At 38.3% G+C, this 23,320-nt stretch overlaps 1 protein-coding gene across 1 annotated transcript in view; it reads left to right on the forward strand.

Annotated features, from left to right (window-relative positions):
- Positions 1–23,320, forward strand: part of jmjd1cb (jumonji domain containing 1Cb) — a 334,742-nt gene that overhangs the window by 133,004 nt on the left and 178,418 nt on the right. The window contains 1 exon segment of the mRNA XM_030122304.1: positions 4,348–4,605. Coding sequence (XP_029978164.1) covers positions 4,348–4,605 — 258 coding nt within the window.

The following is a 23,320-nucleotide window of genomic DNA, read 5'->3' on the forward strand; positions in this document are numbered from 1 at the left end:
GCAAACAAGCAAAGGTAGGACTAGGACAGAATCAACAACAAAAAACAAAACAAACAAAAAAATAATAATAGAAACACCATCACATCAGTCAGGTATTAATTAACTACAATCAGCACATCGCAAGTCTGAGCAGTGGCACATAATTATCCTCACATCAGGAGTAGCATAAACAAAGACAATCTTTGTGTCAATCAGGGGTGAGTGAAAGATCTGTCTTCTTGACCAATCAAAGAAATGGGTCCCATAGTTTCCCAAATTTACTGGAGCAGCCAATTAAAGAGAGTCGGATTTTTTCCAGTTTAAGAAAATAAAGAGTATCTCTAATCCAATGGGTATGATGGGGAGGTGTTGTTGATTTCCAATTAATTAGAATTAGTCTTCTAGCTAATAGAGTTGCAAAAGCAAGAACATCCCCTTTGAACTTAGAGATGTAAGGGGGAGAAACTCTAAATAATGCGCACAGGGCATTTGGCTTTATTTTTACTCCAACTACCTCTGACTAAGTATTGAAGATCTCAGTCCAATAATTGTATAGAGTAGGACAATGCCAGCGCATGTGCATTAAGTTTGCAGGAGATTGCTGACACCTTTCACAGGTTGGAGATACACCATCATAAATCTTAGCCAATCGCTCCTTAGTATAATATGTACGGTGTACAATTTTGCACTGAACAAGACAGTGTCTTGCGCAAATAGAAGACTTATGTACCCGTCTTAAAATCTCTGCCCAGACTTCATCTTACAGTGCCACCTCCAGGTCCTCATCCCAAAGCAATTTTATTAAGCCTAGGGGCTCTAATCTAAAAGATTAATATACGAGATAGAGCCTTTAAGAGTAGGGATTGGTGTCAGGAAGCCATCCAAGGCTGAGTCAGGGGGAAGATTTGGAAAGCTAGGAAATGTGTTAGGAACAAAGCTGCGAACTTGTAAATATCTAAAGAAATGATGCTTGGGGAGCGAGAATTTATCTGAAAGTTGCTGAAAAGAGGCAAAGACGTTATCGATATATAGATCTTTAAAGTTACAAATACCAAACTTTGTCCACCTTAAGAAAACACTGTCTATGAGGGAAGGGGCAAAAGCATGATTAGCTGCTAGTGATGCATAAATTGAAAATGTCTGTAGGCCAAAGTGGCGCCTAAACTGGACCCAGATTCTGAGTGAGGACTTAACAATCACATTTTTGGTATAAGGAGATGTGGAGGAGTGGATAGGGGAGTGCACTAAGGCTTTCAGGGAGACTGGATTAGCTGAACCTCCCTCTGTAACCAGCCATGCTGGGGGAGGATCAATACTCTCGTATTGGAGCCAGTATTTAAGAATTCTAATACTGGTGGCCCAATAATAGAACCTAAAATTTGGCAGGGCCAGTCCACCAAGTGGCTTTGGTCTTTGCAAACACTGTTTGCGCAGCCTGGGAACCTTCTTATTCCAAATAAATTCAGAAATCAGGCTATCTAGTCTACAGAAGAAAGATCTGGGAAGGAAGAGTGGTATACACTGGAACAAGTAGGAGAGTCTTGGGAGTATATTCGTTTTGACAGAGTTGACACGCGCAACCAAAGACAAATTAAGCAGACACCTCCGTTCAAAGTCTTTCTGGATTCGGGTCAATAGCGGGCCAGAGTTGGCTTTGTAAAGGTCCTCAAACTTATGAGTAATATGGATTCCAAGATATTCAAAACTATATTGTGCAATTTTAAAGGGGAAGTTTTCCAGAGGATAAATCTGAGCAGCGGAGTTAATGGGAAATATTTTGCTTTTTTTTAAGTTTAATTTATATCCAGATATTTGACCAAATGAGTGCAGGGTGGCAAGAGCAGCAGGGACTGAGACAGACAAGTTTGAAACATATAAAAGGAGGTCATCTGCGTAAAGGGAAACTCTCAACTGTGCATCGTTTCTAATTATGCCTGTAATAAGGGGGTTAGCCCGAAGGGCTATCGAAAGAGGTTCACTAGCGATTACAAATAACAGGGCTCAAAGGGCAGCCCTGTCTAGTAGAGCGATAAAGGCGGAAATAGTCTGACTGAATATTGTTCATCCTGACCGAGGCTTGTGGAGCTGAATAAAGCAACTTAATCTATGAAATAAAATTATTCTTGAAACCAAATTTTTCCAAGGCATAAAAGAGGTAATCCCACTCAACCCTATCAAATGCTTTTTCTGCATCGAATGATATTACAGCTTCATGGGTGTTTGAAGAGGAGGGATTATAAAGTACATTGAACAAACGTCTAAGGTTATTGAAAGAGTGTCTGTTTCGAATGAACCCTGTTTGGTCCAAGGAAATGATAGGGGGGAGAAAACATTCCAGGCGTAGTGCTAATAGTTTGGATAGCAATTTAAAATCAAATTTCAGCAGACTTATTGGACAATACGAGGTGCAAACTAACGGGTCCTTGCCGTTTTTTAGGAGAAGGGAAATGGAGGCTTGATTGAGAGTTTGGGGAAGACAGCCCATTTGATATAGTTCTTTTTAATATTGATACAGTATTGTGAAATAAATTACCGCAATATATTGCAGAACCAATATTTTCTTACAGCCCTATATATCGCGATATTTCATTTCACAATACTGTATCAATATTAAAAAGTACTGTATCGATATTTTAGGTATTTATTCAAATGCAGATATTGTGGAGGTTCATTTTTGTTGTTTTGTTTTTTCTTTATATTTCTTTATTATTATTTAACACTCTTTTATTAAATAACGTTAGTTCCTTTGTTGGGATTGAACTAAAATAGTGTTCTGATGTTAGTTCTGAACTAATAGAATATGAACATTTGAACAGGATCTTAAACTGTAATGTCTTCTATTCCTCTGTTAAACTGCGGATCTTACACCAAATGTTCACACCTTCTAACCTGTATCCACTGGACCACCTCCACATGAATTTGTTATGTTTACCCCCCCTTTACGGTACCCCAGCTGGATATAACGATAGTTTAGCCGACATCAGTCTGGTCCAAACCGAACCGTTTCCAGACTAGTGATGTGGACCCACTTCTGTCTATGAAATCATCCGCTCAGATACAGACTCTTGCAGATATCCTCCATGTGAGACCATGTTGTGTTTTGGTTCCGCCCAGTCACCACCTGACCTCCTGTCCTGTGATTGTCTTCTGAGGCACGCATTCGACCAATATAGGGATGTAACCATATGAAAATTTCATATTGCGGTTATTGTGACTAAAATTATCACGGTTATCATTATTATCGTGGTATTGTTGAAATGTGCTCAAAATGTTCAAAATGTACTAATACACACACTGAAATAATTTAACCAAGTTGTATTTAAAAAAAAAAAAAAAAAAAATTGGAACAATGTACCTTCTGTTGGCAGAAACATTCAAATATTAACCCTTAGTGCTTAGTGGTCTGAGCCTATTTTGTCCGTTTTTCAGTACTTTTGATTTTGCCTTTATATACTACATAAACAAATGTTTCGTATCTTTTTTTTTATGTTTGGAACCTTTTTTTTCAGCACAACTTCATTTATATCAACTGCCTATTATTTTTTCACTTTAACCTACTATATCACCAAAAAGTAAATATTGGTTCCAAATATTAGGTATATAAAATTAAAATTGTAATAAATTAAAACTATACTCAAATATTTGACATAAAAGCATATCTTTACATGGGCATTTTTTCCCCTAAAAGTGCGGTAATCAAACACTGTTAACATGATAATTAGAATTTAAACGGTAATACTAATCGTCTGCAATTTTACCATGGTCTATCGTTATACCGGTAATCATTACATCCTTAGACCAATGAGAACTTTCATGCACCTCTCCTTTACATCTATGCACCATCTGTTTGTTTTCAGTATGAATACTCCATAATGTAAAACTGCACATGGTCAAATCAACGTTTAGGATATTATCATAGGTGATATATATCGCCCACCTCTAATCATGACCATAAATTACTATACTAAGCTGTGATTGAACCTATTTTTTATGACTACCTTCTGAATTATTCGCCTGAACCGTCTGTCTTTTCTTGTCCTTTCATGTTCTCCTTCTTGTGTTTGTCCTTCGCTTGTTTCTCCTCCTTTTTCTCTTCATGATGGTAATTACATGCTGAAAAGCAGGTGTGTTGTTGGGGTGAAATGCTGTTAAGCCTATGTCGGTGTGTGTGACGTTTGCCCATCTCACCCCAGTGTCGGTATCAAATTCAACTCCCAAAATCAAAAACCTAAGCCCAAAAAAAGGGGAACATCTGCCATAAGAGTGTCTGTCATCTTGTAAGCATTAAGTTTTCAACATGTTTGTGTTGAGTGTACGTGAGCATGTGCAGTAATTCTGACCACATGTGTGTCTCTGTATCATCTGCAGGTATACGTGGAGTTTGATGACCAGGAGTGGGAGAAAAGAGAGTGGGTGAAGGTCTATGAGGATTTCCAGCTGTTTCTACTGGAGCACCAGCTGGTCTGGGCCAAGAGGAAGGAGGGAGCAGGCACAGGAGGAGGAGGGTGTGGAGGTGGAACAGCAGCAGCAGCAGCAGGAGGAGGAGGAGCAGGAGCTGGAGCAGGTGGAGGAGCAGGAGGTCTGCTGCAGGGACCCAAGGCCAAACACATCCAGTGGCCTGCCCTGGTAAGAACTCTGCTGTGTTTGCATCATCTGCTGGACAAACACTGAGCTGACCACTGCAGGGTGTGATGGACAAACACTGAGCTGACCACTGCAGTGTGTAGTGCACATGACATGTAGGCGGACATCCACTGGAGAAGTTAGTACTGCTCCTTCAGCCCTGGATGTCCACTGTAGGAGTTAGTACTGCTCCTTCAGCCCTGGACGTTCACTGGAGGAGTTAGTGCTGCCCCTTCAGCCCTGGACGTCCACTGGAGGAGTTAGTGCTGCTCCTTCAGCCCTGGACGTCCACTGGAGGAGTTAGTGCTGCTCCTTCAGCCCTGGACGTCCACTGGAGGAGTTAGTGCTGCTCCTTCAGCCCTGTTCAGACCTTGTATTAACATGTTGTGACGGTTTGAGTTTGACGCTTTAATTTATTTATTTTATATTATTTTGTTATATTGATTTTTAAGGGGTTCCAGCCAGGTCTCTCTCCTGACATTTAAGATGTAAAGTCAGTTCAGTCTTTTGTCTGTTTGTCGTACCTCAAACTACACAAAGGATGCAAGTCTAAATTAAACAGACACCCTACACATTAAATGACAAGAAAAAGAAATCACACATTTAAACTATTTAAAATTCAAAGTTATGTATTAAACAATGAATGCACAAAAACATACAAATTCCAACACACACACCCCCCCCACCCCCACCCCAAAGTCCAAACTCAAAAAAATCCACCAACCAAGCAAAATCAAACACAAAACCTCCACTTTAGGTTTATAGCAGTCTTTTAGAAGAAAAGGGTAAAAAAAAAAAAAAAAAAAGAAAGACAGTTCAGTTCGTTTTAACCAAAAATTCCGCTACGGGTTTTCCACAGTTTCTCAGAATATATATATATATATATATATATATATATATAAAAAAAAGATTCAGTTCATCCACTCTGGTTTTAGATCAGTTCATCATCAGAAGAAAAAAAAACCAAATCAGTTCATCCACAAAATTTATATAAAAAACAAGTGCACAGTTCCATTCCAGGGCTTTAGATAAAACAAAAAAACGATTTTACTCACGCCCTGTCTTCACTGCTTTGTCAGTTAGTGAGTCCGTCAGTCAGTCCAGTCCAGTCAGTGTGGAATCCAGTCCGGGTTTTGGCTGCTGGTGGTCTGGCATGAAAGGATGACTGGCTTCTGCTGCAATGGAATGAATGGTTATGATGAACCAACGGGAGAACGGAACAGAGATGAATGTAGTTTGGAAGCGATATGGATGAGTAAGTAGACATAGTAGCGGGGTTAAACTGCCGTACTGAGTTTGTCTATAAGCGGTGGCTCTGACGCTTCCTACACTGTTTGTTCTGTGCTGACATACTGTGGAATGCGGATGTGGGGGGTATTTAAAAGCTGCCACCAATTGTGAGTGAGTCGGGTGATTGAATGACGTGGCAACGATTTCTGGGGTGTGTGTGAAAGATACCAGGCATGCTACGGTGGTGTGTGTATGTTTGGTGAAACTTAACCAAGTTGTCATAATGTGTCCTAATGTATCAGACCTCAAGTGTCCGGGTTTGACTCCACCAGGTCACGCCTGACTGTACAAGGTGTCTCTAATAATGTCTTTTCCAGAGTTCACTTGTAATCAAGTCTCATGTCCCTGCATGATACGCAATTAAGGAACTTTATCTATAGCCTCAAAGATAATGGAGGTTGAACAAATATGACATGGACTGTTTCAGTACTTCACTGTGCTGCTCAAACACAACTGATGACTACCGTACTTTGCGGTCTAGAAGCCGTTACTGTTTTCCACACACTGTGAACCTGTGGTTCTAAAATGATGCAGCTAATTTATGTTTTCTGGGCTAACAATTGATCTGGTTGACAAAGAAGGAAACAGAGCTGCTGCACGTAAGCTTGGCATCAATGAATCGATGGTGAGACGTTGGAGACGAGGTGGACACAGCTTATAGTCAGGAAAGTACGGTAGTTCAGGAGTTACCTAGGCATCCACTACTGTAAGGACTAATCAGATTATAATCTGTGAAAACAAACCCAAACAAAAACAATGGCTCTTACTTCTATTTATTTCAGTAATAAAATACACTTTCTTTCCTTGAACACATTTGGAGCACAATGATTAAAGGCATAATAAAGTTTCGTAAACAAATATTCAACGAATATCACAGCAGCAGAAATAAAATACTTTTTTCCTTTAAACAAAAGTGCATTTGTGTGTAACAATTCCAGTACCTAACAAAGTTTGTTAAACAATCACATAAATACTCAAGAGTAGCAATCAGTAATAAAATAAACATTTTTCCTTAAAGAGAAGTGCATGATGCCACAGCGACCTGTCAGTTTAAATTAGTTGTCGACTATTTTTGCCGTAGACTTTTTGTCACAGTTGCTGCAGCCTTAAACTCAACAGGCATCAGCATTTAAGGTGTCTATTTTCTGGTCCTGTACTGGTGACACTCGGTCAGTCAGTCCACCTTATATACTGATACGACAAGTCTGACATTTGTTTGACATTTGTTTTATTGGTTCTCATCATGGTAGATGCTTTAGTGATGATTGAATATTCAGAGGCTTAAAACATGTTTATACGTTATTCATGTGGTGGGATTTTCCAGGGTGGATGTTATTACCCGGTCTGACCAGGGCTTTTGTTTGGAGGGATAAGTGTGCAGATGTACAGATTCTGCCTGTTGGACTGTTGGCAGGTTGGTTTGATGGAGGTGCGCGTGCTCTGGTACTCATTACACCCCAGTGTTTCCTCCAGATGGGCAGATGGACAGTCCGTATCAGACTGATAATGTGTGAACATTCCATCATGCTGCCTGTTTAGCAGTTGCTGCAGACACATTTTTGCAAGATATTTTTGTACTGATGGGTAATTTAGTTACAGGGTTCCTGCACAAGTATGGAAAGTATGGAATTTGATTTTATAAATTTACATGTCTGGAAAAGTCTGGAAAATGGGAACTTATTTATTTATTTGCACATCATAAAACAGAAAAAAAAACCCAAAACAAAACAAAAAAACATTCAAATAAGTAGCATCATTGTGCAGGAGAGGTTAGAAGTCAAAAAAGGCTTATATGAATAGCTCCCCTGGAAATGAACAATACACAAGAAAAAAAGAAAAATAATTAAAAATACAATATAACTGAATTAATAAACTAAAGTGAAAACAATAAAAGTGCAAATCTCATTACAAATCATCAAATACAAATCAGATGATATACAGCCTTACATTTTTTCATCAATTAAAGTCCTTTTCAGATACTTTTTAAACAGTGATAAAGAAGATATCAATTGAAGTTCAGGTCATAGATTATTCCACAAATTTGGTCCATGATATTTCAGAGAATACTGACAGACAGAAGTTCAGCAGTACAGAAGATAAAATTTGCTTGAATATCGTGTAGGATAATTGTGAATAACAAGGGACAGCCTGAAGAAATTCTGAAAAACTTTGGGAAGAATATGAGTTAGGTGAACATGAACATGAAGACACAGGTCTGGTGAACGTATGTATGGAAGCATATTCCTGTTTCCCAGACTGTTCCCACTGTTCCGTTTTCTAAAACATAAAATTATATATATGTAAAAGCAGAAATTGATCCATCTGTTTTTTTAAGGCTCTTGCTACCGCAGCTAAAATGTTTGTGTGAGAGCACATACAGTCGGCTATGCATCCCAGAAAACATTTGGGCAGATTGACAAGTTCAATGCCGTGCCTTCTGCTCTTGTCCTCCTCCAACCCATCTTAAAGCCCGCCCATGTGTTGTCAGGTTTTACAGCTGCTTTGACAAACAGGTGACGTCCACACATTCTTCAGGAACGAGATATTCAACATGTCTTGTATGAGCGTTGGCAGAACTCAGAATGGGCTGATGAAAATTCACTGCTGACTGGCTCATAAAGCCAAGTATACAGACTGGTTGGAATTTTTTCACCAAGACAACAGAAAATTAGGGTCTGGAAAAGTCTGGAATTTAGAAATTTCAAATGTGTAGGAACCCTGTAGTTAATATTCCAGAATTATGGCCATGATTGTTATAGTGCAGGGGTGTCAAACTCATTTTAGTTCAGGGGCCACATTCAGCTAAATTATATCTGCAGTGGGCTGAACCAGAAAAATAATAACATAATAATCTATAAATAATGTCAGCTTCAAACTTTTTTCTATGTTTTAGAGCGAAAAAAGTAAATTTACTTTATGAAAAGGTTTACATCTGCAAACTGTCTTTACAAAAGATGTGAATAACATGAACAAGCTGAAAAAATAAGTGTAATTTTAACAATATTCTGCCTCAGTTTATCATTTACACATGTACATTATAACTTACAGGTCACAGTGGATCCACAAACACACAAAACAGTTAATAACAGGCAGAATCTTGTTAAAATTGTATTTCTCTGAAGACATTTCAGGTTGTGCATATTTGAGGTTATTCACATTTTTTGCGAAATTATACTTTGTTTTTAGTGTAAATACATGAAAATATTTTCATTTACAAAGAGAAGAATTTGTAGTTGTCATTATTAATACTAGTGGCATTATACCCATAGTGCCATTGTTCGATAGTGCCCTCCCGTAGTGCAACAGTGGCATTGCACCTGTACACCCTCCCGTGCTGCAACATCGGGACATCGACCGGACAAACTCATGCCGGACAAACATGTGCCAGACACAGAAACGTCCATTATAGTAGGATGTGATTATGATAGTATTTGACTGGTCCTGCCCACTTGAGATTGAATTGGTTTGAATGTGGAACCTGAACTAAAAGGATTGTTCATATCTTAGTGTAATTTTTTCATTTCACAAATTCATCCCAGGGGCTGGACTGGACCTTTTGGTGGGTCGGATTTGGCCCCCAGGCCGCATGTTTGACACCTGTGTAATAGTGTGTTCTTTAAGCACACGGTTGGACTAAACAGTGGCCTGTGACTGTCACATGGAAATGCACGGTGAAGTTTGTGCAAATATTAACACAGAAATGTCCTAATAGGCTGATCCATGGTGCAGGCCGGACTGGGTCGGACTGTGGAGCCTCTGCTGCCCCTTCGTGGGACTGTGTCTGTGCTCACCTACTGTTTGACAGCAGGTCACAGTGCTGAGCAGGGTTCAGCAAAATAAATTGATTTCATATCAATCCCACATTGGCAAAGACGAAAACTAAGGGAATTTTATCCATAATTTGTCTGTTTTAGTTAGTTTTGTAAGCACACAATACAATTTCAGTTATCGTTTTTTACCTCCGCCAAGGAGGTTATGTTTTTGCCAGCGTTGGCTGGTTTGTTTGTTTGTCTGTCTGTCTGTCCGTGTGGAAGATAAGTGATAAAGTTATGGACAAATTTGGATGAAAATTTCAGGAAATGTTGATACTGGCACAAGGAACAAATGATTAAATTTTGGTGGTGATTGGGGGGGGGGCACTGATCTGTCTTGGTGGAGGTCTGTGCTCTGTGAGTGCTTTTCTAGTTTCTTTTAATTATAGTTTTTATTTATTTCAGTTAACGAAACTGTTTTTTTTAATTTCTAGTTTTCGTTATTTCGTTAGTTTTTGTTAACGAAAATAACCTTGGTGCTGAGGAAACTAGTGTTCTGTGTGGACGCTGATGGAGATGTGAAAGTCGACACATGAAATGATGTGAAACTGTGATGAGGTTTGTGGTGTCGCAGCTGAGATGTTCCATCCAGATTCAACATACACAGTTCATTATTTTTAATCAGCTTCACCTCCCCACTACTTTTTACGAACTCAACTTTAGAAATGTCTTTGTAACTGTGAGCCACTGGTTCTCTAGTTGAAAAGTAGAAGTCTTTTCAGTTTGTACTATATCAGTCATTTATAGCTATAATTATTTAGCAAAACCCTGATATTTTATGTCATGTATGTCAAAAGTCAGTGTTATTTAGAAAAAAATACCATAGTTTATAATTCATGTTGTTTAACATTTACTATTTTGAATTCAGTCTAGTGTTAAAATTGTTTATATTGGTTTGTGTATGTTGTTCCAGTATTTCAGTAATTTGTTGTGTATGTTAAAATTATATCAAGAAATGTATAATTAATTACCTCCGCCAAGGAGGTTATGTTTTTGCCAGGGTTTGTTTGTTTGTTTGTTTGTCTGTCCGTTAGTGTGCAACATAACTAAAAAAATTATGGACAGATTTGGATGAAATTTTCAGGGTTTGTTGGAAATGGGATAAGGAAGAAATTATTAAATTTTGGTGGTGATCGGGGGTGGGGGGGCCCACGGGGGGGGGCACTGATCGTTAGTGTGCAACATAACTCAAAAAGTTATGGACATATTTGGATGAAATTTTCAGGGTTTGTTGGAAATGGGATAAGGAAGAAATGACTAAATTTTGGTGGTGATCGGGGGGGGGGGGGGCACTGATCAGCCTTGGCGGAGGTCTGCGCTCTCCGAGTGCTTCTAGTTTAGTATGTATCAAAATTTTATGTTAATTCTAATGATGATTTAATTGTTAAATTGTTTTCAGGCAACATACTTCAGAGGAAATGATTTAAAGTGTCCAACATAGACCCACATGCCCACCCAGCCATGTCAGTCGTAGTAACAGTGTTTATAACTGCCTCAGATGTGTTTTCAGTCAATAAAGGACTGAGATGTTTGGTTGATGTGTGTGTGTTTGTGTAGGATCCTGAATGAGACATGAATATAGTGTGATGTGTGTGTGTGTGTGTGTGTGTATTATCAGTAAACACATCAGCACTGAGGCTCTGTCTGCTCCGTCTCTGTCATCTCACACACACACACACACACAAACTTTGGTGTGGTGGCAGCGCCGTTGTGTTGTGTTTTTGTTGGTTGAATTCTATGGCTTGCATGACTTCCACTTTTTATGTTTATTTATTTATTTTTTTTAAGTCATCTTCTCACTGAGCACATCATCAAAACAATACACACACACACACACACACACACACACACACACATACACATACATACACACACACACACACACACACACACACACACACACACACAGAGCAGTGGGTGACCTATAGTGTTGTATTGTCAACATTTCCACCAACAGTTAAAGTCCAGTGTTACAGTGCACACAACAGCAGCTACAGCACCACATGGAAACAAAAGGCTGCTTTTACCGCTCCAATATTCGTGTGTAGCAGCTCTTATTGGCATTCTCACACCTGTCTATTTTCAACACACTGTTTTTACACATCAGGGCTATTTTTACATTGAGACGGCCCAAACAGACGGGCATTCTTTAATACTCAGCGAATCCTCTGACACTGGTCAGAACAGGGTCAATGTCCAGCGGTCAGTCAGTCGGTGCTGACCGGTGGACTCATGCACAGGTTGAATGAGTGTGTGTTTGGAATACAGATGTAACGATATGAAAATTTCATATCACGGTTATTGTGACCAAAATTATTGCGGTTATCATTATTATCACAGTATTATTGAAATTGTGCTCAAAATGTTCAAAAAGTACTTATACACACACTGAAATAATTTAACCAAGTTGTATTTAAAAAAATAAAATAAAATAAAATAATTGGCACAATATACCTTCTGTTGGCAGAAACATTCAAATATTAACCCTTAGTGGTCTGAACCTTTTTTGTCTGTTTTTCAGTCCTTTTGATTTTGCCTTTATATACTATATAAACAAATGTTTATTATGCCCATGTTTGTTTGTTTTTTTTTTTTCATCACGTCATCTATATCATCTGTCTAGTATTTTTTAACTTTAACCCACTATATCAACATAAAAGGCCAGACAACACAAAAAAATATATAAAATCCGATTTGAAAAATGCATATACTTTATTGCATAAATAACACAAAGATGCTTAATGAACCTTTTCAAAGACTTTAAAACTGAATATTGGTTCCAAATATTTGGTATATAAAATTAAAATTGTAATAAATTAAAACTATACTCAAATATTTGACATAAAAGCAGATTTTAGGAAAAGGACGCTGATTTTACTCTTTACATAGGTGTTTTTTCCCCTAAAAGTGTGGTAATCAAACACGGTTATCAAGATCATTAAAATTTATACGGTAATACTAACCATCTGCAGTTTTACCATGGTTTATCGTTATACCAGTAATCATTACATCCCTAGTTTGGAATGGTGTTGGAATTCAACATTTGTCTGTGAAGGCTCCACTTAATAAATGTTTGACATTGCTGGTATTTAGTTTTGGACTGTGTGTGTGTGTGTGTGTGTGTGTGTGAGAGAGATTCAGTGTTTTGATTATGTAATAGGAGAGTGCACAGTGCCATCTGGCACACGCATGACAGATAAGAGTTCAAAGACACATGCACACTGGCTGCTTTTTCCGCTTGTTTTTCTCCCAGTCTGACTCCTCCTCCTGTTTTTTTTCCCCTCACTCAATCATCATAACACAGCTTCCTGCCACTGCTTCTATTGTCATAGCAACAGCATCCAAATGTAGAGCACACACACACACACACACACACACATATAATATAGACAGAGCAGGATTTTAGGCAAAGGACGCTGATTTTACTCTTGAGTTAAATTAAATGCTATGGAGTGAAATCCAGCAGAACGTCTGACAACACCTGTATTTCATCTGCAGAGTTTCTTGGAATGTTTCTGGAGCATTAGAATGATGTGTTCTTTTTCTTTTTGCAATAAATAACTGATATATAGAAATGCAATGTAGAACAACATCACTTTCATCCAAATACATGCAGTATGTTATTAATCAGTCCCTCCAGGATTTTGCGGGATTTTTTTTTTTTTTTTTTTTATTGTTGCAGCCTAAAATGCCTGATTTTGTGGCAGCTTTTCCAAAAAATTGTGAGGAGAGTTGCGATGATTTGAAGCTTCTTTTATTAAAGTCACAGGAACATGGGCATTTACAAATTACCTTGTACAGTCTTTTTGGAGTTTTTAGCCTTAAAGAACACCAGGAAGCCATGATTTTAAACAAACAGGCTTTTTTTCATTCATTCATTCCTTTATTTGTTTTGAGCAGCCAATGAGAGCGGAGCATCACAGAACACCAGCCAATGAGAGCATAGCGTCACAGAACGCCAGCCAATCAGAGTGGAGCATCACAGAATGTCAGCCAATGAGAGCGCAGCGTCACAGAAGGCCAGCCAATGAGAGTGCAGCGTCACAGAGTGTCAGCCAGTGAGAGCTCAGCGTCACAGAACGTCAACCAATGACAGCACAGTGTCACGGAACGTCAGCCAAGGAGAGCGCAGTGTCACGGAACGCCAGCCAATGAGAGCGCAGCGTCACGGAACACCAGCCAATGAGAGTATAGTGTCACAGAACGCCAGCCAATCAGAGCGCAGCGTCACAGAACGCCAGCCAATGAGAACACAGTGTCACAGAACATCAGCCAATGAAAATGTAGCGTCACAGAACGTCAGCCAATGAGAGCGCAGCATCACAGAACATCAGCCAATGACAGCACAGTGTCACAGAATGTCAGCCAATCAGAGCGAAGCGTCACAGAACGTCAACCAGTCAGAGCGCAGCGTCACAGAACGCCAGCCAATGAGAACGCAGAATCACAGAACATCAGCTAATGTGAGCACAGCATCACAAAACACCAACCAATCAGAGCACAACATCGCAGAACGCCAGCCAATGAGAGCATAGGGTCACACAACCTGAGAGCCTGATCCTTAGTTTTTCTCTTTCCTGTTGTGCTGTTACACAGTTATAGCAAACATTTTTTGTAATAAATAACTTATATATACAAATACAATGTAGAACAACATCACTTTCATTGAAAAACATGCAGTATGTTATTAATCAGTCCCTCCAGGATTTCGCAGGATTATTTTTTTTTAATTATTATGGCCTAAAATGCCTGATGTTGCGGCAGGTTTTCCAAAAAATTGCGGTGAAAGTTGCGATGATTTGAGGCTTCTTTTATTAAAGTCACAGGAACATGGGCATTTGCAAATTACCTTGAACAGTCTTTTTGGAGTTTTTAGTCTTAAAAAGCACCAGGAAGCAATGATTTTAAACAAAACAGGGTTTTTTTCATTCATTCATTTATGTGTTGTTGTTTTTTTTTTTTGTACTTTATTTTCTATTGTTTTAATATAAAGTACAAAACAAAGAGAAACACAGTCACAGGTCACAGGTACGTTCACACATTTACAGACTGTTTACTGTCCACAGATTGAATGAAAAAGTCCCATTTTTGCCAGTGCTTTACACCCTTATGTTGTTGTAGGCGGAGATTGTATGTCATCATTTCCATTAAATGGATTTGGTTGACAATTTTTATCACCAAGGAAATTGAGGGAGGGTCCTTTTTAAGCCAGTATTTGATGATGGCTTTTTTGCCTGCGGCAAGCAGTATTCTAAATAAATATACGTCACTTTCCTGTAATTCCTCTGGGGGAATGCTAAAAAACAAAGTAGCCAATGACATATCAAAATGAACACCAAAAACTGAATACATCAACTTAATCATCTCTCCCCAAAAGCCAACAATACCAGGACAGGACCAGAATACATGTACTTGATCTGCCTTGAGTGAACCGCACTCCCTCCAGCAGGAAAAATGAACTCCAGAAGAATGTGATTTTCGTGCAGGTGTAATAAAGAAACGGACCAGACATTTCCAACAAAAATCCCTCCATGATAGTGAGTTTGTAGTACAATTTTGAGATTTCCACCCCTCTGACCATATCTCATTTGGTATTTCCTCTTGCAGGTCCCTCTCCCATTGTTTTTTTGCGTGAAAATATATCTCATTGTCTTTTGAATTCAAAGCTGTATAAATTTTACCAGTGATGTTTTTGTTACTGGAACCTTTATAGGCTTCTACCATTATTTGAATTAGATGAGAGGGAGTCTGTGTCATAGAACATTGTATTTCCTTTACAAAGTAATCACAGAGTTGGAGATATCTGAAAAAATCATGTTTACCAAGTCCAAATTTGAGAGAAAGATTTTGAAAGCTGTCCATCTGTCCTTTTGAAAGTATCCTGCAGAAAGCAGTTAGACCATGTTTAGACCACTGTCTAAATCTGTAGTCATGTAGTGCAGGTTGGAAGTGCGGGTCACTCACAGGCCAGTTTAGGATCCTAATTTTTTTATGAAGACCAAATGTCTTGACCACTTGTAACCAAATTTTAATTGAGTTACATACACATAAATTGTCCAACTGTAGGGTTGCTCTAGCGCAGTCCAGACAGCCAAGAATTGAAGGTAATGGAACTTCAGTGGAGGAAAACTCCATGCCTTTCCATTTGGCCGTATAGGACTCACTATACCAAAGTACTAGTGATCTTACTTGGGCTGCGATGTAATAATGTTTAAGGCAAGGTAAAGCCATGCCTCCCCTTTCCCTTGGCAACTGTAAAACAGAGAGCTTTATCCGTGGTCTTTTTGTTCCCCAAACAAATCTAGAAATATGCTTGTCCCATTCTCTGAATTGTTTCAGTGGAACCTCTACTGGTAGAGCCATGAATAAATATAATAATTTAGGAAAGATTACCATTTTAATTGACCTTATTCTATCACCGATGTCTAGGGGAAGCAAAGCCCATCTTTCCAAATCCTTGTATATTTTTTTTTACTAATTTTTTCATAATTTGTAGCAAAGAGAGAGGTCTCATTTATTTGTTTTGAGCAGAAGAAAAATTCAAACATTTTTTGTGTACAAGGAACTAACATCAGAGCAAATACATTAATAAAGATGATCAAGACAAAATAACAATTGCCATGTACACTAGTAATAAAATAAATTCAATATGTACTGCTCAAAAAGGAGTGGGAAGAAGAAAACTTATTAAATCCCACCCCCATCTCATGTTTATACAACACAACACATGACTTTTGCTTCCTTAATGATATAGTAGTATATTTAGGGTTAGGGTTAGATGGGTTACATGCACACACAGAGACACACATGCACACACAGAGAGACAGGCACACAGGTCAGCCAAACTTGGGTTGCTTTCTTTCTAACACATAAGAGTAAACATTAATTTAACACCAAGTTTAATGACTATTTTCGTTTGTGAGCTCGTTTTTTAATTCCACACACAGACTTGCGCTCGCACTCCCTCACGCACACGTGCACACATACACACACGCACAATACACAGAAAGAAAAGCATGCCTCCACAGGTTCTTTCTTCTTCTCTTCTATTGCCTTATAGGGTATATCTGTGCTAACCTTGACCCTTTCAGCTCCTGCTATTGTTCTGGATCCAATAGCCTCTGTCATTGGGACTTGTCTCGTCTTTCCTCTTCCAGTTTCAGCCGTTCTTGCATGTTTTGTGGTTGAAAAGTGTCTGTGGAGTGGCCACTTTTGTTTGTGTTCCACCACAATATTGCAGGCAGTGCAGAACAGTATACTTCGGCTTTTGTGTAACACATCTGGAAATGACTTGCACGAACTTTGGCAGTGATATTTGTCGGTAAATATGAGTGTTTTGAATCGCACGTCTTCATCTTCTCAACCGTCAACAAGGAGGTGAACGTGATGATGTACATGTCACGTAGACAGGGATGGGCGAGAGGGGGCTAAGGTGATTAGTCAAATTTGCAGAAAATTTGCGGCGATTGGATGAAATTGCAGTGCCGCGCAGAATTCGCAGTGATTTGTTGAATTTGCATTAATAGTTGCAATCGCAACATCAAGAATTCCTGGAGGGACTGAATATTGTAAAAACTGCATTTACTTCTCTTAAGACATCACAGTTTGTTCATATTTGTTCAGGTTATTCACATTTTTTGCAAAATTATACTTTGTTTTAGTGTAAATACATGAAAATATTTACATTTACAAAGAGAAAAATTTGGAGTTGTCATTATATGCATGTTATTACCTCCGCCAGGAGGTATTGTGATCGCTTTGCTTTGTGTGTTTGTGTGTGTGTGTGTCCGTGCGTGTTTGTTTTTTTTAGCAAGATAACTCAAAAATTTATGAACTTATTTTCATGAAATTTTCAGGAAATGTTGATACCGGCACAAAGAAGAAATTACTAAATTTTGGTAGTAATTTGGGGGGGGGGCACTGATCTGCCTTGGCGGAGGTCTGCGCTCTCCGAGTGCTTTTCTTGTTATGATAGTATTTGACTGCTCCTGCCCACTGGAGATTGAATTGGTCTGAATGTGGAACCTGAACTAAAAGGATTGTTCATATCTTAGTGTAATTTTTGTATTTCACAAATTCATCCCAGGGGCCGGACTGGACCCTTTGGCGGGTTGGATTTGGCCCCCGGGCCGCATGCTTGACAGCTGTGATTTAGTGTCTCCACTTCCCACTCTGCTAAAAGTGTTGAATTTATTTAATTTGCATTCAAGTGTTTAAACTGCTGTCTGATGCTTCACATTATCAGTCAGTCAGTTTTTTTTCTGCCTCTGACCTCAAAATGTATAAATGTCAGTTATGAAATTAAAATAGTATGGTACCAGGTTATACTGTACTGTACTATTTAACAAACACTTCAGCTCAACATAACCTGCTACTTCATCTCTATTAAACCTAACCATAACCATAACATCCTCAAGTGAGGACAAATGTGAAGCCTAGATGTATTTGGGTTGTGGGTGTGAAATTATGGGATGGACCTAATGATGAATTTAAGTTGTTCACTTCTCTGACAAAGTTTTAAAAATGTCCAAAGTATAAACTCATTCAGGAATATTAAGTTGAGATGGTAGATGTGTTTTTGTTGTTGTTATAAGGAAAATGCTCGACGCTATACATGTCTAATGTAATGTAAGCAGCGTATCAGGGGAAAAGGAGAGGCAGAAAATAAGTTTTTGCTTCTAGACTATTCCTTTTTTGTTTTTTTTTCATTCATTTATTTGTTCTGAGAAGAAAAAACAACATTTTGATGTGTACGAGGAACTAATATAAGAGCAAATACATTGATAAACTAGAACTGCAAGCAGTTATGACCAGGGGCCAAGCCACCCCGCCCACTCGGCCCCCAGGCCCCATGGAGCCCACAGAAATCGGCCCCGAAGGACAACGGGCTCAGGCTGAGCTCGTGGAGGCTGGGCCATAACGGTTTGCAGTTGTAGTTTGTATTCCAACGTCTGAGCCGCCGTATTCGCTGTAATGAGACAAATCCACCAGTAGTGTGAAAGGCTGAATGTGTGGGGACTTGGATTTGTTGTAAAAATTTACACCTACACTGACCAATCATTACCAAACTTTACAGCTGGTCTCAGGAGTGACCCCACATCATGCTCACCAAATTTCGTGTGAATTGGACCAACTTTTTTGTGACAGACAGACAGATAGATGAGTAGGCAGTAGGGCATTAACTGAAAAGTTGGTTTGTCGACGTGTCGACGTCTGTGGCACGAGCCGACGTTACTTTGGAGGAGTTGTGGACTAGTTGTGTGTTATTCTCTCTCCCTTACATCACCCGACAGCGTGTGAGCCGTCAATCAGCGCATGTCGATACTCTCATCTTTCTACATGAAAACATGGAGTGCAGTGAGCGGTAGTGATGTGCGTATCAGCGGACCTGGGTCGGGTTGGTGCGGGTCCAAAACATGTCACTTTATTTGCGGGGCCGGTCAAAAAATTCCACAAAGTGGGTTAAAAAAAAAAAAAAGAAAAAACACCCACGCATCACTAGCGCAAACCCAAGACTGAAGGAAGAAGACGACTAAGAGCAGGATAACTAAACTGACTGTGATCTAGAAAAACTCTGGTCTCAGTAATGTTCTGTGAATCATGTGAGCACCACCAATATTAAATAATAATTTGGACTGCCAGTGTGTTTGGATTATTCTGTTCATCTATTTCATGAAGACATTGTGCTCTTTTCTCTAACATGCTGTGCGTCTTTTCTGCTGCTGTCTTAACTTTTTCCCACTTTATGTTCAGTTAAATTTAAAAGAAAATTCAAGGTGTTAGCCTATGTTTAGTTTGGTTAAATGTCTGAGAAGGACTGTTGATTGGTTGTTTTTTATTCTGCTCTTTACTGTACATTGTTAATGTTACAGTGAACGTTAGTACAAGTTGCTCGTTGTTGAACAGCTGTGTGTCTGTGTTGTTCCTCCGCTGTCAATGTGATGACGTCATCATACGACAAGTCGACTCGACTTTACTGACAAAAAAGTCGACCTGAAAAAAATCTGGAGTCACTAATGCCCCAGTAGGCAGACAGATGAGTAGACAGACAGACAGATGAGTAGACAGACAGACTGACTGACTGACTGACTGACTGTCTGTCTGCCTGACTGCCTGCCTACCTACCTACCTACCTACCTACTTATTCCATGGTTACACGACTCCAACCCATGACCTCCACAAACACACTGAACAAACAACAAACTGAATGCCAACTATTGCCTAAACAAAATGTCAGCTCAGTCCCTTTAAGAAATACAACCTTTTAAATGGAAAAAATGGTTTAATAGTGTGAGTAGTTTTGAGTTTTTGATGTTTTCTGCTTCAGTCCACACAAACCAAACAATACATCTGTGTGTGTTTAATTTGTGTGTGGACTAGTGTTGTAGCTCACTAGTATGGTACTGTGGAATGTTTTGTTTCTAAAAATAGTACCAACATGCTCGATTTTCCCCAAAATTAACTCAGAATTATTTTATCAACCATTGAATTTCTTGTAGAATGTCAACACAAACTGCAAAGTAATGTATAGAAAATGGATGTTTCAAGTGTGTGAGTTTTTTGCCTCCATCAAAGTTGAAGAAACTGCTGTTTATTTATGGTTTTAAAAGTTTGGTAAAAAAAAAAAAAAAAAAAAAAGATGCAAGAAGATGATAATGAAATAAAAAATGTAATGATAGATAGGCATAACAAGAAAAAGCTGTCATGAAAGACTTATTGATTCAAAGAGACATAATGACCCAAATGACATGAACACTTTCCAAACAGCAGATAATTTCTGAAATTTAGACGAATGACATTCCAAACCTTTATGATGTGCACATTTGTTTTTTGTTATAGTCAAAACACCACAAACCCTAATGGTGTACAGACTTAAAGACACTGAAATGGTGATCATGTGAATGTAGGAGTGATGATACTAATGATAGCAGCAGTAGTAAGAGTATAAATAGAATATGGACTGGTGGTGTTAGTGACAGCTGGGCCAGTAGTAGCACAGCTACGCACTAATCTGAGCAGCAACACTGGAAAGAGTCCAGAGCAAATGAGACGCACATGTGTCGGCTACAGGTGGGAAAAGCACTCTGCAGCCTGGGTACATAATCTGTGGGTTTGATTCAGGACAGCTGAATAATAATAATAATAATAATAATAATAATAATAATAATAATGATGATGATAATAGATCATATTGTGATATATGTAATATGTACCTCACATTTTTCCTTAAGTTGTGAAAATTTACCTTGTAGTCAAAACCATACAGTGTCATGAAAGATTTTTATAAGTAATTAATCAAAATAAATATTGACCTCTGTCACAGATGAAAATGTTTCATATTATAAATAATTTGGAGACCTACAGTATGTGGAAGAACTTTAATAAAACAGCAGCAATTAGGCAACAGGGTTGAAACAGAGTCCAATTTGAACAAAATGTTGAAATACATTGAAACTGTGTCACTGTGTGTACATATGTATGGTGTATCATTTAAAATGTTTGTCGTATTTCTGTTTGGTTTTTGTTTTTCAGTTTAGTTAATGTTTATTTCACGACCGGTTACATTATTTTACTCTTATTTTTGTATAGTAGGGCTGTGCAATTAATCAAAATTCAATTACGATTTCGATTATTACACGCAACGATTACAAAAACTATGTAATCGAGAAAAAACAATTATTAATTTTGAGTTGTTTTAATTCACGCGCACGCAAGCTCCCATGAGCTGCTCTGCCCCACCCCCCTCTAAGCTACTGCTGCCTGCTAGAAGGCAGGTCCACCCCAAGAGGAAAGCTGTACCTAGCGGTCTGGAAAAACGGCAAGAGAATCACAGCAGAAGTGCTTGGTAAACAAAAAAGGCAAGTCAAATTCAATTGTATGGAATCACTTTGGGTTTGATGAAGAAGACGAAGAGCAAAAACACATCGCGTGCAAAAAGTGTTTCGTAGTTGTGTCCGCACCGACCGGTAACACAACAAACCTTTTGAACCATCTAAAGTTTAACCACCGCGACCTTTATCATAATCTTATGAAAAACTAAAACACATAAAAACAACTCCGTCTACAACTTCGTCCGCAATGCAATCTTCAGTTTCCGAATCTCTTTACGCTGCAACTCCCGTATTAACCTAACCCTAACCTGTATAACCCTAACGTGTGTATTCTAGATGGCTGATGTATACAGAAGGCCTTAACTGAAACCTCACGGCACGCCACTGAATTTACTATGTTTCATACTACATTGAACATACTTAAAATTATACTTTGCACTTCACGTGAGTTTTTTTTTATTATTATTGCTACAGTTCTATGGCAAGTCTATAGCAGTTTAATTACAGTGCACTATTTGTTTACAAAAGGAAACATACTTGAATTTACAGTACATTTATTTGCATTCAGATTTTTTTGTTTCGTACAAAAGTGAACATACTTTATTTTAGTGGTTAAAAGCTTTATTTATGTTTAAATAGTATATTTTACTTTGTTTTGCAAGAAAAAATAAACAGCTTTAAGGTTAACAAATAATCGTTTTTAATAATCGTGATTTCAATTATTGCTAAAATAATCGTGATTTTTTTTTTTCAATAATCGAGCAGCCCTATTGTATAGATGAATGTGCTATGTTTTGTTGAGTTGGTGTTAGTAGCTGTAGTGTCAGTTTGAGTTGGTGAATAAATGAACAGTATGACCTGTGGAGTTCCTCAGGGGTCTGCCCTCAGACCTCTACTGTTTAAATCTATGTCTTCTAACCCTAGGCTGAATTGGACTGTAGTATCTCCATGAGTTTGGATAGTTTTGAAATGTTCATGAGTTTTTAAGTTCTTGGGTCTTTTGTTTTTTTTTCAAGTGCATAAGTGGCTTTACTTTTATTTTAAAGAAATGACTGAGGAGGATTTTAAGCAAATCATGGATTAAAGAATACATGATAGCAAATATTTACAAAAAAGCTGACGATGAATGTCCCATTTTGGGCAAAGACATGATCTTTTTATTCGCCATGAACCATTATCACTGGAGGAAAACCAAAATGTGGTAGATTTGATCTGATATTCAGTTTCTTTTTAGTTCATCCTGCTGTATGTTTAGTACATGTGTAATTTTTTGAACTCTTGTAACGTTCATGGACATGCTTCTGTGTGTTAGTGTGAGGCAAGGTTATTATCGTTACCGGAAACTAACGAAATGACGAAAACTAGAATTGAAAAAACATTTTCGTTAACTGAAATAAATAAAAACTAGAATTAAAAGAAAAAAACAGTAATTAACTGAAACTGTATTGTGTGTTTACAAAACTAACAAAAACATAAAAATTATGGATAAAATTCCCTTTGTTTTTGTCTTTGTCAATGTCGGATTGATATGATATCGATTTATTTACCTCTAGCAATTTTATCTGCTGGCACCATACGACACTTCACAGTCCATCACTTGTGGTCATTTGTGGTCACTTGTGGTTTCCAGTCGTCTTCTGGTCCCCACTCTACCTGGAAACATGGAGACTAAAGTTGGGAGAAAGCAGCAGAGTCCTGTCTGGGATTTATTTGAATACGACGTAGAAGAAGAGAAAAGATACGACAAAACTAAAACTAAACTAAAACTAAGCATTCAGAAAAAAT

This window comes from Sphaeramia orbicularis, chromosome 19, assembly GCF_902148855.1.
Source record: "Sphaeramia orbicularis chromosome 19, fSphaOr1.1, whole genome shotgun sequence".
Lineage (NCBI taxonomy): Eukaryota > Metazoa > Chordata > Actinopteri > Kurtiformes > Apogonidae > Sphaeramia > Sphaeramia orbicularis.